We start from the raw sequence: 17708 nt of genomic DNA, 5'->3' as shown, positions 1-17708 counted from the left end.
CTCACCAGAGGTCCCTTCTCCACCTGGTAGATCTGGGAGGCAGCCTTGGGTGGGTTCAGGGGGTACTGGCTCCAGGTCCAGGGTGAGAAACAGTTCCTGGCTGTCGGGAAAACCGGTTTCTCCGCTTGCTTGCTGTGAGCTATCATCATCATCTTCCTTGTCCCCAAAACCTGCTTCCGTGTTGCCTCCCTCTCCATTGACGGAGTCAAAGCACAGGGTTGGGGCAGTGGTGGCTGAACCCCCTAAAATGGCATGCAGCTCATCATAGAAGTGGCATGTTTGGGGCTCTGACCCGGAGTGGCCGTTTGCCTCTCTAGTTTTCTGGTAGGCTTGCCTGAGCTCCTTAAATTTCACACGTCACTGCTTCGGGTCCCTGTTATGGCACCTGTACTTCATGACCTGGGAGATTTTGACAAATGTTTTGGCATTTTGAAAACTGGAACGGATTCTGATAGCACGGATTCCTCTCCCCATACTGCAATGAGATACCGTATCTCCCGTTCGGTCCATGCTGGAGCTCTTTTGCCATTCTGGGACTCCATCATGGTCACCTCTGCTGATGAGCTCTACACTCACCTGCAGCTTGCCAGGCTGGCCAAACAGGAAATGAGATTCAAAAGTTCATGGGCCTCTTCCTGTCTACCTGGCCAGTGCATCTGAGTTGAAAGTGCTGTCCAGAGCGGTCACAATGGAGCACTCTGGGATAGCTCCTGGAGGCCAATAGTGTCGAATTGCGTCCACAGTACCCCAAATTCAACCCAGCAAGGCCGATTTCAGCACTAAATCCCTTGTCGGGGATGGAGTAAAGAAATTGATTTTAAGAGCCCTTTAAGTCGAAAAAAAGGGCTTCGTCATGTGGACAGGTGCAGGGTTAAATCGATTTAACGCTGCTAAATTCAACCTCAACTTCTAGTGTAGACCAGGGCTTAGAATCAGTGATGCAGTGAGAAGATCATAACATCCTGGCCATCTTAAGTCAGTTTGTTTAATTTTTTTAAAACTGATTTTATAGCTTTTTAAAACTTGGAAGTGACTTTTAAAATACATCCTGGCTGTGACTGGCAAAGCTACCTAAGGGACCTAGATGCCCAAGTTTCACTATAACTGACGAGGTTTGGATATCCTGTTGTGATAATTGGGCCTGCAAATGTACCCTGATTGTGAGCCCAACTTTAAAAAGTGAGTGTACATTCATAAGACATCACAATAACTCATAACAACAAATGTGTATGGAAAAGGGTACGAAAAGGAGACAAAGACTGAATTTTTTTAAAAGGCCTACTGATATTACTCAAGCACTGTATTAAAATCATATTTGGTAAATAAGAAAAGTATGGAACCAGAAATTAGTGAACCATAATTGATGTTTCAGAAACTATGCCTAATTGTTGACAAAATAATGATGGGACAGGCTATTCCATCCATCCCTCTGTTTGCGGATCCTTAAAGAAAGACTTTTGGGAGAAAAATTGGCTACTAGAGCAAGTTTCACCACCACGGCTGACAGTCTATCTCCTGGGCTTTGTAATCCTAATCCTGAGAGAGGTCCTGACAGACTGGGCTAGAGAGAGGGACCCAGATGACATCACAACCTCTACTGGCTACAGCAGAATCCCAAACAACACTTAGGCAGATCTGAATATATTTTTTTAAAAAGTGTTTCCATCCCTCCTCTACAAGTTGCATATAAAATGGCTACACATTTTACAGGAAATTCCACTTTTTTGTTTGTTTGGTGTCATTGCCACTTTTGTGCATCACTATTCAAAAGCTTCCAGGAGCAGGAGGCTTTTGAATAGATGTTTTCAGTTTCAACGGGTTTGACAGGTCTAAGTGGTACAATTTGCAATCCCCTGAAGTGCAAATCCGTGAAGTGGCATTCAGACCTTGGAACACAACAAGGATCACCTATTCAGACACAGGGAACTAAAGAAGCTGATTGAAGAAAAAAAAAAAGAGATCTAAAATACCAGAGTCCAACGTGCATGTGCTTGCTTCATGGAACAGTTATTCCCTGTGGCGCATGCACTGGTTTACAAAGCATGTGTGGTGGAGAAGATAATATAGATATAGATAACATAGATTCATTTTGGGATGCACAAAATAAAACTAAAGTGACCCCTCTTTCTTGCATTCTGTTCTAATGTATTCAAGTATCTCTTCAATAGCCATATTTTCTCATAGGCTAGTCCTCAAATAGATTCCTACCATTTTTCAGTTAAAAACAGAAAGGAAAAGAGAAAAGGAAACCCATTTCTCTATTTGTAAGCATCTCCAATAAAATAAACAGGAAAGCATAGAATATCAGGGTTGGAAGGGACCTCAGGAGGTCATCTCGTCCAACCCCCTGCTCAAAGCAGGACCAATCCCCAACTAAATCATCCCAGCAAGGGCTTTATCAAGCCTAACCTTAAAAACTTCAAAAGGAAGGAGAGTCCACCACTTCCCTAGGTAACGCTTTCCAGTGATTCACCACCCTCCTAGTGAAAAAGTTTTTCCTAATATCCAACTTAAACCTCCCCCACTGCAACTTGAGACCATTACTCCTCGTTCTATAATCTGCTACCACTGATGCATCCTCTTTGGAATCCCCTTTCAGTTAGTTGAAAGCAGCTATCAAATCCCCCCTCATTCTTCTCTTCTGCAGACTAAACAATCCCAGTTCCCTCAGCCGCTCCTCATAAGTCATGTGTTCCAGACCCCTAATCATTTTTGTTGCCCTCCGGTGGACTCTTTCCAATTTTTCCACATCCTTCTTGTGGTGTGGGGCCCAAAACTGGACACAGTACTCCAGATGAGGCCTCACCAATGTCGAATAGAGGGGAACGATCACGTCCCTCGATCTGCAGGCAATGCCCCTACTTATACATCCCAAAATGCCATTAGCTTCTTAGCAACAAGGGCACACTGTTGACTCATATCCAGCTTCTCGTCCACTGTAACCCCAGGTCCTTTTCTGCAGAACTGCGGCCTAGCCATTCGGTCCCTAGTCTGTAGCAGTGCATGGGATTCTTCCGTCCTAAATGCAGGACTCTGCACTTGTCCTTGTTGAACCTCATCAGATTTCTTTTGGCCCCATCCTCTAATTTGTCTAGGTCCCTCTGTATCCTATCCCTACCCTCCAGCATATCAACCTCTCCTCCCAGTTTAGTGTCATCTTCAAACTTGCTGAGGGTGCACTTCACGCCATCCGCCAGATCATTAACAAAGATATTGAACAAAACCAGCCCCAAGACCGACTCTTGGGGCACTCCACTTGATACAGGCTGCCAGCTAGACATGGAGCCATTGATCACTACCTGTTGAGCCTGACAATCTAGCCAGCTTTCTATCCACCTTATAGTCCAGTCATCCAGCCCATACTTCTTTAACTTGCTGGCAAGAATACTGTGGGAGACTGTGTCAAAAGCTATGCTAAAGTCAGGGAATAACATGTCCACTGTTTCCCCCTCATCCACTTATTTCGTCATAGAAGGCAATTAGATTAGTCAGGCAAGATTTGCCCTTGGTGAATCAATGCTGACTGTTCCTGATCACTTTCCTCTCCTCTAAGTGCTTCAGAATTGATTCCTTGAGGTCCTGCTCCATGATTTTTCCAGGGACTGAGGTGAAGCTGACTGGCCTGTAGCTTCTGGATCCTCCTTCTTCCCTTTTTTAAAGATGGGCACTACATTAGCCTTTTCCAGTCGTCTGGGACCTCCCCCGATCGCCATGAGTTTTCAAAGATAATGGCCACTGGCTCTGCACTCACATCTGCCAACTCCTTTAGCACTTCCTTTAGGGGAGAGGGATAACTCAGTGGTTTGAGCATTGGCCTGCTAAACCCAGGGTTGTGAGTTCAATCCTTAAGGGGGCCATTTAGGGATCTGTAGCAAAAATTGGGGATTGGTCCTGCTTTGAGCAGGGGGTTGGACCAGATGACCTCCTGAGGTCCCTTCCAACCCTGATCTTTTTTTTAAAAAAAAAAAAAAAAAGGCACTGTATCCCGATTCAAAAATCTAATGAGAAACAAACTGCAGCAACCTCTTTAAAATATTGTGATTCAGCAGTCTGCTGTGAACAAGGACAATGGAAAATTGAGGCAAAACATTGTGTCTGAAACTGTTCAGCTGTAGATTTTGTGTGTGTGTCCTGTTAAGACAAAGTCACTGGGAGGAGGAATTCTGTGCATGAAGCCAGATTCAGCTCTTAGTTATACCTATAGAACCCCAGGGATTTCAGCAGGAGTGCATGAGTGTAAATGAGAGCAGAAGTTAACTTTTCAAGGGTGTAAAACTCACTACTTTAAAAACCCCAAATGCTGAAGTTAAGGTAGTGTACATTAGGATGCACCAGACTTCCCACAATGACTGTGTGTGGAATTGGGCAGGAAAGTGAACTCCGTGTAGGGCTATGTCCTCTGGGCTGCTCAAAAAAAGCATAAATGATGGAACAGGCAGAAAGCCCTCTCTCCTCCTTGTTCCAGGAAACAACTAGGGTAGAAACCCTCCTTTGCTGGTCAAGATAATGGCTTGATTATAGAATATCACTGGTTCAGGTTTAGCTTGATTGCATGAGGGAGTGGGAATATATTTCAGGGCTGAATGGGAAGGATGGAAATCAACTTTTACTGTTAAGACCAAATATCTGGGATAACTAGACAGACCATTGTGCTGGACTTATATTTCCTCATCTGGCTGGAAAAAGTACAGGTGAGTGTTTCAACCACATGGGACATAGTAGAAATAGCAGGACTTGAATAGTGAAATACTTCTGGATTGTATAATGAAATAATATTTAGCATTTACATACTGATTTATATTTTCAAAGGGGCTGAACAATCATTAGACAAGAAGAAAGGGGAACAGTAGGTCTGATTCTTTTGCAAGTCTTTGTGACCTAAGATCTCAGTCACAGTTGGCAAGCTGCAAGAAGTGGGGATTTGTGGATTTAATCACCAGATTTTCCTGATAAAGGATTAATCCCAGGGAAGGAGAATGAGTCCTTCAGTTGTTGGCTTGTGACAGTTGCTATACCCAGAATGATCTGCAGGGCTATGGCCATATAACAGCTGTTTGATGGTGAAAACAGGTAATTATCACAGAATCATAGACTATCAGGGTTGGAAGGGACCTCAGGAGATCATCTAGTCCAACTCCCTGCTCAAAGCGGGACCAATCCCCAACTTTTGCCCCAGATCCCTAAATGGCCCCCTCAAGGACTGAACTCACAACCCTGGGTTTAGCAGGCCAGTGCTCAAACCACTGAGCTATCCCTCCCCCTGCTGCAATGCCATAATTAGGGCTTCTGTTTTTCAAAGTTTATTAATTTCATTTTTCAGAATTTATTTTTAGCAATTTTTGAGTTTTATGTGGATGTCCAAAAATCAGGGGCTGGTGGGCTTTTTGTAATGAGTAATCTCTTTGTAATATTCTCTAGCATGCTTTAATGTAGCACTGTTTCAGACAGCACTACGTTAAAGCACACCAGGGAATCTTTAGTGAGCACCTGCCAGGTATATACTGACTAATTAATGCACACCACATTAATGCACTTTAGAAATCATAGCCCTGTAATCTGCATTACTGCTCTGTGTAGACAAACCCTTAGATCAGTGGTTTCCAAACTTGTTCCGCCGCTTGTGCAGGGAAAGCCCTGGCGGGCCGAGCTGGTTTGTTTACCGGCCACATTCACAGGTTCGGCAGCTGCGATAGGCTGACCCTGAGGACGCGACAGGTAAACAAACTGGTCCAAGCCAGCAGGGACTTTCCCTGCACAAGCGGCGGAACAAGTTTGGGAACCACTGCCTTAGATATAAATAACCATGTCTAGTATGTTTATTGGATAAACACCAAATTTCTTTCTTTTTTTAAAAAATGAGATATATAAGGGTGGTTTATCAGTGTTTATCAATTAATTAAATAAATTAAAAAAAACCCAGAAACCCTAGTTATAACCCATGCCATATGCATCATACAGGAAGGATAGCCTCTTGGGGGGCTGGGACGGGGAGATGCTGTGCACTTATAATCTAGGGCACAAAAGCAGCTGATTTTGCAGATGTGTAATGATTTTTGGATACAGAAACAGACATGTACAAAGACATTCACACACACACACCCATTAACCATCAGAGGAGGGAGGTTTTGGAACAGCCTTCCAGTAGAAGTAGTGGGGGGCAAGAAACCTAACTGGTTTTAAAATGGAATTTGTTACATTTATGAATGGGATTACATGGCAGGGTTGCCTGCAATAGCAGGGGACTGGATTCAGTGACGCAGAAGATCCCTTCAAGGCCTCTGTTTGTAAGTGGCAGTTCTAATCCTATGCTGTGGCACTAAATCCCAGTCCCAACAGCCATTGCCTTCTATCCTCACTCTCAGCTCCCTCACGGTTCCCTGTATTAAGATTGGGAGAAGCATTTGTTTTTTTAAGCAGCTTGCATGTTCAATTTTGAAAATAGCTTCCTTTTTTGGACATGCACATTTGTTTGCATAATTCAGCCAAATCCCTGGACAAATTTTACTGCCCTACCTCTTTTTCAAATGGTAGAGTCATGTATATTTAATTACCAAGATACAGGAAGGTGGAATTTCATTAAGAGCCAGGAACTCCTGCGTTTTTATCCCAGTTCTGAGGAGCAATTGCTGTGTAGCCTTGGACCTGAAGCTTCAATATTTTGAGGGGATAATTTACATTATAGCATTATGGACAGTATTTTCCACATATGATATAACAGAAAATACATAATTGAGTGGGGGAAAAAAAAGAGAAAAGGCTACTTAAATTTATAATGTTTCACTTCTACAGGAAAAGTACTGTAGAGTCTTATCTACGTATATGTGCATTTACTTTGCTAGACAAATGATTATTAGTACCAGTAGTTCCTGCTTTATCCGTTCAGTATGATAGAAAGAGAAATATGTACTATACAGAGTTTAAGAAATTCCAAAGTACCTGATACAAAAAGTCTTGCGCTGTTGCTCTGTCTTGTTTCTCCAGTGTATCTGTGCCGCGTGATACATCGGTAGTTATACAATCCATCTTCATTCTGTACATCTACAATATACAAGGCTCCCGTGGATGTGACGAGAAATCTAGATCCTGAAAGGCACAAGAGTTTACAGTGTTCAAAACCCCTGAAGATTTTTATTATTCTTTTGTCTTCTGAGGTAAAAAATAGATGTTTTCCTCATAAGAGTCTAGAGATAATGTGTTGCAAATCTTATATTTTACAAAGTGTTCATTTAAGAATGCCTATCTTGAAATTAATTCAGGTGGATTTCGTATACAATTATGAGAACATATATGAAAGGTTTGACATATAAATATAAAAGAATGATATCATTAATTCATAATCATTACAACACCGAATACCAGAGAGGTGTTTTAAATAAAATATAGGAGTGAATTGGCTAATATAGAATTTGAGCCAACTACTTTAAATGTCAAAGAGTATTATTTTATGCTAGTAATTTACCTGAGGAATGATATACATTAGAATAATTATCTGGGAGGATATGCATAATAAAATAATATTAAACCAAACTGGTCTCATTGTTCAGAAGCACCAGAAAACAGAAATTTTTCAAATAAGATTGTGAGGAAAAGGGAGACTAATGAGGTTAGAGAGAAACTTGCAAAGATCTGGAAACATCTCCAGCGGGAGAGACATATCTGGAAAAAGACTGGGACCCTGAACCGAGAAGGCCCTGCCACTCGTCTCTTTAAAGTGTGACCTCAGAACAGAAAACAAAGACAGAAAAGCTACCCTCAGATGACTTGAAGGGTTATTGCAATGGGAGACTCCTGGGCTTTGAGCCTAGATTAAGACCAAACTGGTCTCATTGTTCAGAAGCACCAGAAAACAGAAATTTTTCAAATAAGATTGTGAGGAAAAGGGAGACTAACGAGGTTAGACAGAAACTTGCAAAGATCTGGAAACATCTCCAGCAGGAGAGACATATCTGGAAAAAGACTGGGACCCTGAACAGAGAAGGCCCTGCCACTCATCTCTTTAAAGTGTGACCTCAGAACAGAAAACAAAGACAGCAAAGCTACCCTCAGATGACTTGAAGAGTTATTGCAATGGGAGACTCCTGGGCTTTGAGCCTAAATTAAGAGCTCAGATAAACTAGAACAAGAAAAGGGAAATGCTTTCAAGTTCAAATAACCAAAGATTTTAAAACAACAACAACAAAACAGCAGTATTCTTAAAATTTTAGAAGCAAAGTCTAATTTCAAGAAGAAAGTAAGCCCAGCAGAGGTTTCTCTTTAAAAAGGGACAGGATGAATTGTTCTGCTCCATCATTTGACCCACGGTCCCTTAAAATTGTCAAAATGTGGTGGAAAGTCTTCTCCAATTAATTTTTAAAATATTATATTATAAACAATCACTTGCATTTGGTATTAATTTATGGAGGGGATGGTATGCTGAGGTCGCCTACAATGGCATATGGCCCAATCCACAACTGCTACTAGCAAACGTCTCCAATGGCTGGAGGTGGGATATTAGATGAGGATGAGATGAGTTACAATGAAAAATTATTTCGCAGATGTCTGGTAGGTCTTGCCCACATGCACAGGGATGGGAAGGAATTTTCCCTTAGGTCAGATTGGCAGAGAACCTGGATTTTTTTTGCCTTCCTCTGTTACATGGGGCATAGGTCCTTGCTGATTTGAAGTAGAGTAAATGGTGGATTCTCTGTAAATTGAAATCTCTACATCAAGATTTGAGGACTTCAGTAACTCAGCCAGAGGTTATGGGCCTACTACAGGAGTAGGTAGGAAAAATTCTGTGGCCTGCAATGTGCAGGATGTCAGATTAGATGATCATGATGGTCCCTTCTGGCCTTAAAGTCTATGCATCTACATATAATATGTGACTATATTTATTTACATTTCTTTTTAATCCATTCTTCTTTGTATACAAGTTTTTATAATTTTTGTTTATGTATTTATTTATTTGCTGTGCTAACAGAACCAGGCAGGCAGCCAATAAAGGGAACACAGAATAATGAACAAGCTCTGTTCTCCATGTTTTGTTGGTCTAATTGATAACGTGAACAACAATTACTAGAAATAAACAAGGAGAAGCAATGTTGTCCTGTACACCATAAGAATCATGGACAATGAAGAGCTAGTTATATTGATGAAGGGAACACTGTCTAATAAAAATGAACAAAATTTGGTCTTGTGGGTAAGGAGACTAGTGATCTCACTTCAGTTCTCAGCTCTATCCTAGATTTCCTATATGAGCATGGACAAACCACTTAATCTATCTGTGCCTCAATTCCCCATCCACAAAATGGTGATAATCCTCTCTTTCTTCCACTTTTTGTCTACCTTGCCTCTTTAGATCATAAGCTTTTGTGGACAGGGACTATATCCTACTTTGCATATGTATAGTGCCTAGCACAAGGGAAACCTGATCTCGTTTGGTGCCTCCAGACATTGCTGGAATATTAATCAATCAATAAATAAATCTTTCAGGGAAAGAATAGGTTTTACCAAGTTTTTCCATTAGAGTAAATGGGAATTAAGAGAGACAGGATAAAAAGAAAATATATAGAATTGTTTTTCTGGTAACATTATCTATCATTTTGTAACTAGCATTGTAATTTGAATGCAGTGCAAGTTTTTATACTCATAAGAAGACCCACCCTACTTCCTCTGAAGACCCATCTGGCAATTTAGCCCTACATATGACTGCACTTAATAAAAGTAAGAGATAAACAGGACATAGCAATATTAAGTGCACTATTGTTCTCCTGGTGTTTGATAACTCTTACAATGAGAATATTTGTACATGCATATTGAAAAATATATCCTACTCCCCAAATTATGGTGGAAAATATACAGGGATGACAAGTTATAAACCAATATTCAATAACATGGATGTGAGAAGCATTTCCTTTTAACCAGACATGGGTTTATGTACAGCTTTGTCTGTGATTAACAATATGAAGGGCATTTAGACACAAAAGTGTCAAGATATAAGCACTTCTAAGAATCAGTGAATCAAAATAAAATGGTATTTGTGGGGAGGACAATTACTTGAGCCATCCCATTTAAGCAGTGATCTAAAAGGATTTGTAGAAATTCATTTAAAACCATAGCACAGACTACCTTTGGAATAGGGCACAGTGTGCTAAAACAACTTTAGACAACCTTTCTTTCTCACGTTAGGTGCTGAATGATAAAATAACCTCAGATATGACACTGGCTTGGCCTGATCCTGCTTCCTTTCAAGTCTATGCAATATTTGCCAATTATTTCAGTGGAAGCAGGGTTAGGCTGAACTTTGAATCTATTATTTTTCCTCATTTTTGCAAAAGATGTTAAACTATTATACTGAACTCCTGTCAAAACATAAATATACAGGATATTGAGCTCCTGCTCACTTTGGATCAAATGCAGAGCTCAGGGTCCAACCTGAGCAGATGTGGTAGACATGGGACAGATGTCATAGGGAGAGCGAGGGGAAAAGGCTTTTCAGCCATAGTATATCTGTGGAGGTACTCTAGGAGTACATTCAAACCTAAAACATGAAGTGTTTACCTTTAGATGCTGCTTTTTTTGTTGTTGTTGTTTTTTGACTTTCCAAGGACCATTGTCTTGAAAATTGTAATTACTGAAATGCACAGGGTTTGTGTTTCAGCCCAAATTACTTTGAAACAAAACAGGCTTCTTAGCATAGTGGAAGTTAGATACTACCTCCTGGGAGATAGTATTTCAGAGCAGTACAATTATGGCTAAAATATACAATGTAAATCTCACAAGGAAAAAATCAGTATTTGTATTTTAAAATATTGGAATATCTTTAATTACAATGTTTGGAGAAAATGGTGTAGTCGATCTAATAATGCATAACTAACTCAATAAGAATGGTCACCACCACTCCTTTTACGTAAGAGGTTACTTGTATGACTACGAGCTCTTTCCAGGAGTAGTGCTTAGCCAAACAGGGATTCTTTGGCTGTGTATGTTACTCTTCATACAGCAGTGACAAATTTTACTGTCAAACCTTGCAACGGGTGAAAACACAGAAATTAGAGATTGAAAGTATCTATTAGATCATCTAGGGCATTCACTAGCTGGTATATGCTTGCTCTCTACATTACATTTTCTAATGATTTGTACAGTCTACTTTTAAATGGCTCCAGTGATGGGGCTTCTATCACTTCTTTAGAAGGCTGTTTCATGGTGTTTCACTGATATTAGCTTAGTGGTTCAAGCATTGGCCTGCTAAACCCAGGGTTGTGAGTTCAATCCTTGAGGGGACCATTTAGGGATCTGGGGCAAAAATTGGGGATTGGTCCTGCTTTGAGCAGGGGGTTGGACTAGATGACCTCCTGAGGTCCCTTCCAATCCTGATTCTATGTGATATTCAGTGAAAAATTTATGTTCCTTAGTTTCACCATATTAGTCTTCATTATACATCCTTGCACCAGGCCAAGTAACCTTCCCTTTTCATGGCATTTACAACCTATACACACTCAGACAACTATGCAATCCACTCTCCTCTGCCACTTACTCATCATTTGGCCACCTAACTTCTGTGCAGCTGTCAAGGTTCCTTCTCCACTCTGAACTCTAGGGTACAGATGTGGGGACCTGCATGAAAACCTCCTAAGTTTACTTTTACCAGCTTAGGTTAAAACTTCCCCAAGGTACAAACTATTTTACCCTTTGCCCTGGGACTTCCACTGCCACCACCAAACGTTTGACTGGTTACTGGGAAAGTGTTGTTTGGACACGTCTTTCCTCCCAAAATCCTCATCAAAACCTTGCACCCTCCTGCATGAGGAATGCTTGATAAAAATTCTCACCAATTTGCATAGGTGACCACAGACCCAAACCTTTGGATCTTAAGAACAATGAAAAAAACATTCAATTTCTTACAAGAAGAATTTTAATATAAGAAAAGGTAAAAAGAATCACCTCTGTAAAATCAGGATGGTAAATACCTTACAGGGTAATTAGATTCAAAACATAGAGAATCCCTCTACGCAAAACCTTAAGTTACAAAAAAGACACAAAGACAGGAATATCCATTCTATTCAGCACAGCTTAATTTTCTCAGCCATTTAAAGAAATCATAATCTAACGCATATCTAGCTAGATTACTTATTAAATTCTAAAACTCCATTCCTGTTCTGTCCCTGGCAAAAGCATCACCCAGACAGACAGACCCTTTGTTTCTCCCTCCCTCCAGCTTTGAAAGTATCTTGTCTCCTCATTGGTCATTGTGGTCAGGTGTCAGCGAGGTTATCCTAGCTTCTTAACCCTTTACAGGTGAAAGTGTTTTTCCTCTAGCCAGGAGGGATTTTAAAAGGTGTTTACCCTTCCCTTTATTTTTATGATAGCAGCATTTTCATACATTTTACTTTGTAAAGATTCCAACATCTGTGCTGAAAAGGACGCTTGCCATGTCATGCCAAAAACCCAGCCCACAGTCCCAGTCCAGAACTTCTGAGGTATCCGACCAACATGTCTGTAGAATCTAGACTTTTATTTTTTAAAAAAAAGTTTATATTTTTTTTTTGCAAAGAAATCCTCATGATGTGAACCACGTAACCAATGCACAGATGTTTTCCTCTGACTGCAGGCAGGCTGACATGATCACTCCAAGAGATGTGAGCTGTCCTCATTAATCTCAGTTGGGGCTAACTCTTAAGCCTAATGATCACACTTGAAGAGAATGAATTTTAAGTAATTTAAATGTACAGATATGGTCTTAATTATCTCATTTACCCAACCATGTATGAAAATAATGTAATTGCATGTGCAAATGGCCAAAAAACCTAAAAGTGCCCTACATCACTATCTCCTGTATTTCTTCTTCTTAGCATAGGCACAACGTACCTCAGGTGGCACATGACCAGGATTCATCACCAAATTTGGTCAGCTGGTTGGATCACTAGCTTCCCTGGCTTGGGCTGGGTACTGACAAGGAGTGCATTGTGAACGCTAATCCATGTCCCCCTCTCCAGTATTGACCGATTCTGATTGCAATAGTATCTTTACTAAGATCTGAGTTACTACAGAAAATTCTTTCCTGGGTATCTGGCCGGTGAATCTTGCTCATATGCTCAGGGTTTAGCTGATCGCCATATTTGGGATCAGGAAGGAATTTTCCTCCAGGGCAGATTGGAGAGGCCCTGGAGGTTTTTCGCCTTCCTCTGTAGCATGGGGCATGCGTGACTTGAGGGAGGCTTCTCTGCTCCTTGAAGTCTTTGAACCATGATTTAAGGACTTCAATAGCTCAGACATAGGTGAGGTTTTCTGTAGGAGTGGGTGGGTGAGATTCTGTGGCCTGCGCTGTGCAGGAGGTCGGACTAGATGATCAGAATGGTCCCTTCTGACCTTAGTATCTATGAATCTAAGTAAAGCTCCAGTCCTGCAAAATTTAAGCCACTGTGAGATTTCTCATGCATAAAGTTACACAGATGCCAAAGTCTTTGCATATATTTGGGTTTAAAAGTTGAATTCCCTCAGCATCTCCCACCTAATGCATATTATTCCTACCAATACAGAAAAAGGAATCTTATGTTGTGACCTATGTATACTGCTTATTGTTCTAAGGGACATATATGAATGGATATGTAAGCCACTCCCAGACACTCCACCTTTGCACCTCTGCATGTTGTTGGTTGAGCCTTCTTTGCCCTACTACAGCTTCCAAAAGTTCTCACATGCGCCTACGTACACATGCCAGTCAAATTTGGTCTTATTTTTTAAAAAGCCTGTCTGAAAGCTAGAGAAACATCACATTATGTCTCTGCATAGCTAAGAATTTGTAAATGATCATTATCCAAGTAATGTGTTAAACACAATTATTTTGAAATATAGTTATTGGTGTACATGTAATCTTCTTCTAGTCTTAGCCCCATGTATATGGGCTCGCCTCTTTGAATGTACACCTGATATTAACACGGTTTAAATGATATCACAATCAGATACAAGAAACGGAGTTGTTAAATAAAACCTTTACTTACTACGTTGAGGAATTTTTGCCTCACCCTCTTTAAACATGACTAAAAATAAGGAGCTATTGCCATCTGTCAGATTTATGACACAGTATACATTTCTCACCAACACAGACTGTGTATAATTACAAGGTTAAAGCATTTCTCTTCCTCTTTTTCTTAATATATTTTACATACTTATGTAACGCTTTTTCCACCAAATGCATCCGATGAAGTGAGCTGTAGCTCACAAAAGCTTATGCTCTAATAAATTTGTTAGTCTCTAAGGTGCCACGGGTACTCCTTTACTTTTATAACCAACTCCTTTAAACCATAAAAAAGCTAGACATAAAAGAGGACAAAAAATAAAAAGGAAAATGTATGTAATTTCTGTCACCTTCTAAATGGAGAGCATTTTCATTAAAGCCGACAGGCTGTCAGCTGCAACAAAGCCTAAGTGTTGAGCATTCTGTGTACTATACTTCAAAAGTATTTAGAAAAGCACCAGGATGGGGAACGACATGCATTTATTACACTGTTGATCTTGGGGAGTGTTCTGTTCTCCAGGCATATTTAATTTAATCACTCTTGGTTTTGCTCTAGCAAAATCAATTTTTTTTATTTACCTATTTAATATGCTAAACAAGAATTTTTTTAAAGATGCATCCTTTTGGAGAAATTTAAGCTTTTTGTTTGTTTGCTGTTAGCAGGCTTGAAGGGAGGGAGGGAGGCAGAGAAATCACCTTCATCCCAATTAATAAAAGAACACTGTCAAAATATATTGAATAATTTACATTTATTTTTCCTTGCTATTGAATGTAATAATCCCTTGGAAACTTGATAATTATAATAATTTTAGAGCCTGATTTTCAGGGATGCTGAGTACTTGCAGCTCCTATTAACTTCAATTGCAGTTTTCAGTGCTCAGCACCTCTGAAAATCAGGCCCATCATTTGCATATAGTGTCTTTCATTCAAGGACCTCAAAGCATATTACAAACACTGATTACTCTTCAGAACACAATTCTGAGGTAGGCAAGTGTTATTACTAATATTATCATTATAACTGTTTTACAGATGGGTTAACCGAGTCACACAGATTAACCAGGGACTTGCCAAATATCACAAGAGTCAGTGGAAAAGATGGGAACAGAACCAGGAGTCCAGGCCCCCAGTCTTCAGCTGTCTCCACTGTACAACTTCACCTCAGTATGAAGATGAATAATTTGTGGATTCATAGATTTTAAGGCCTGAAGGAAACTATTATAATCCTCTACTAACACAGTAATTCCTATATGAAGTCCATACCTTGAGGTTGGGCTAGAGCATACTTTTTTAGAAAGACATAAATCTTGATTATAGACTTCCATGGAGAAACCACTACAACCACAAGGTAAATTATTCCAATGACTAATTGCCATCACTGTTAAAAGTTTATATGTTATATATGGTCTGAATTAGCCTAACTTCAGCTCCCAGCTATTTGATATTGGCAGGCATTGTCTGTTAGATTAAAGAGCTCCTCTATTATTAGAAATATTCTCCTCATGTACGTACTTACAGACCATGGTGAAGTTACCTCTTAACCTTCTTTGTGATAAGCTAAATAGATTGACCCTCCAAATCTTTCATTGTAAAGTGGATCTTTCAGACGCTGAATCATTTTTGCAGCTTTTTTCTGAACCCTTCCCAGTTTTTCAACAGCCTTTTTAAGTTCACACCCCGGAACTGGACACAATATTTCAGCAGTGGTCTCAGAAATGCTGTATGCAGAGGTAATACCCCCTCTCCATACTCCTACTTGATATTCCCTTGGTTATGCATCCAAAAACCATGTTAGATTTTCTAGCCACAGTAACTCATGTTGATTATTCACCATAACCTCTGATGTCCTTTTCAGAGTGCTTTCCAGAATACAGCTCCTCACATCCTGCATGGGCCTTGGGCATTGGTGGCACCTGACACTCTCCTGTTCTCTTTCTGTGGCACACAATAGTTCAGTCTTCTGGGGACTGAAATGCTTTAGTCCAACTAAAGTCATATGGCTCCGTATAGGGATATATAGGGAAAATTAATGGCCTGTAATATACAGGAGATCAGACTAGATGATCTAATGATCCCTTCTGGCCTTAAACTCCATGAAATTATGACATATAGTCTTTGTTCCTAGACCTTGCATCTAGCTGTATTAAAACACGTGCTGTTCAAATGAGACCAGTTTATCAAATGATCCAGATCACACTCTACAATTGACCTAATCCTTATCATTATTTACAACTGCACCAACTTCTGTGCCATCTGCAAACTTTACCAGCAACCATTTTAGTTTTCTTAATCAAATTACTTTCCATCGATTGTGAATAACATTCAATTTGTATTTATATAGGAGACATTACTGAAGCATTTAATCTGAGGAAACAAATAAAAAATTAATATTGCAAAGAAATAGATGGAGAGAAAATAGGCCAAGTAGAGGCTGCCAACCTGAACTGTCTCCCTTTAAACCTCCTGGATGGCATCTAGAGAAGTGCGGCTCCTATTTTACTAACTGCTGCCTACTGCTCTAAATAACCCAGTGACTTCATTAAAATTTAGCTGCATTGGCAAATCTTGTATTAATTTCTCTAAGTGATGAGAGGCCACATTAACAATATGAAATTGCTCTTACGTAAGGTTTTTATGCCATCCATTAGACTGGATAACATCGAAGAGTAAAATAAAATTTTACAGGTCTTGGTAATAAAGTTAAGATAACTCTGTTTGGGTTTCCAATATGAAATTTTTCTCATGTATAATTCATAAAAGAGTATTTGAATGCTTTCTTGTGGAATTAGTGTAAAATATTCTTGCATGAAAATGAGCATATTTTAAGACTCGAACATTAATTATCCTTTTAGCTTGCTTTCAAGGGTATTTTTTTTTAAAAAAACATTATTTATTTCCCCCTTTCTGGCAGCCACAGTGTTAGTCTTTGAAATAAGGGGTAATGTTATTCTCAAGAAGGAGTAATAAAAAATATTTGACTTTCACTTTTTAGGAAACATATTATGATTTCATATTATTGCAGCCTAAATTGGGTTAACAGAAATTAAAAGAACAGATGGTTCCTTTAATCAGATGCTAAATGATAAAATAGCACAACTAAAAACTTTTATCAATTGTACAAAGAAAAGGAGTACTTGTGGCACCTTAGAGACTAACAAATTTATTAGAGCATAAGCTTTCGTGAGCTACAGCTCACTTCACTTCCAAATGAGAAAACAGTTTTTCTTGCAAGGATCTAGAATGGCTATCCTGAATATTTCTCAAAAAAGCCATTCTAGAGAATAACCTTTATCACCATTTTATAGCATTGCTAAAACATGAGTCTCTAAAGAACAAAACAGTCTGCCACTCTAGACAGGTAAAATGTGGTAGACACAGCCATTCTTAAACAGTGCTCTGAAGCCACAGTCCTGCAAACACTTATGCATGAACCAGATTGAGTTAAAAAAAAAAAAAAAAAAAAAAAAAAAAAGAGTGGTGGTACTCTTCCAGGATCCACTCACAAAATATGTTGTATCCATGTGAGTCATCAAAACAAGATGCCACTCACAGTAGGTTGTGCTGAAGTCCAAAATAAGAATATGCATCCCTCTGAGCTCCACTGGCTCCCCTTCAGGGGGGATTGATTATATCCAAGGACCCTGCTGGGCTCCTTAGGCCGGCATAACTCCTTCTTGCTGGGGGAAAAATAAGTTGTGATATCTTTCAAATGTCA

The 17708-nt window shown here is 39.8% G+C and overlaps 1 protein-coding gene across 1 annotated transcript in view; it reads right to left on the bottom strand.

Moving 5' to 3' along the window:
- The window catches only part of DSCAM (DS cell adhesion molecule), a 636299-nt gene that overhangs the window by 247660 nt on the left and 370931 nt on the right, over positions 1–17708 (bottom strand). Inside the window, 1 exon segment of the mRNA XM_038408200.2 lies at positions 6937–7083. Within this exon segment, the coding sequence (XP_038264128.1) occupies positions 6937–7083 (147 nt within the window).

The sequence above is a fragment of the Dermochelys coriacea genome, chromosome 1, assembly GCF_009764565.3.
Source record: "Dermochelys coriacea isolate rDerCor1 chromosome 1, rDerCor1.pri.v4, whole genome shotgun sequence".
In the NCBI taxonomy this organism is placed as follows: domain Eukaryota; kingdom Metazoa; phylum Chordata; order Testudines; family Dermochelyidae; genus Dermochelys; species Dermochelys coriacea.
Note: the sequence above shows the minus strand (reverse complement) of the source record. Positions and strands in the feature narration are given on the sequence as shown.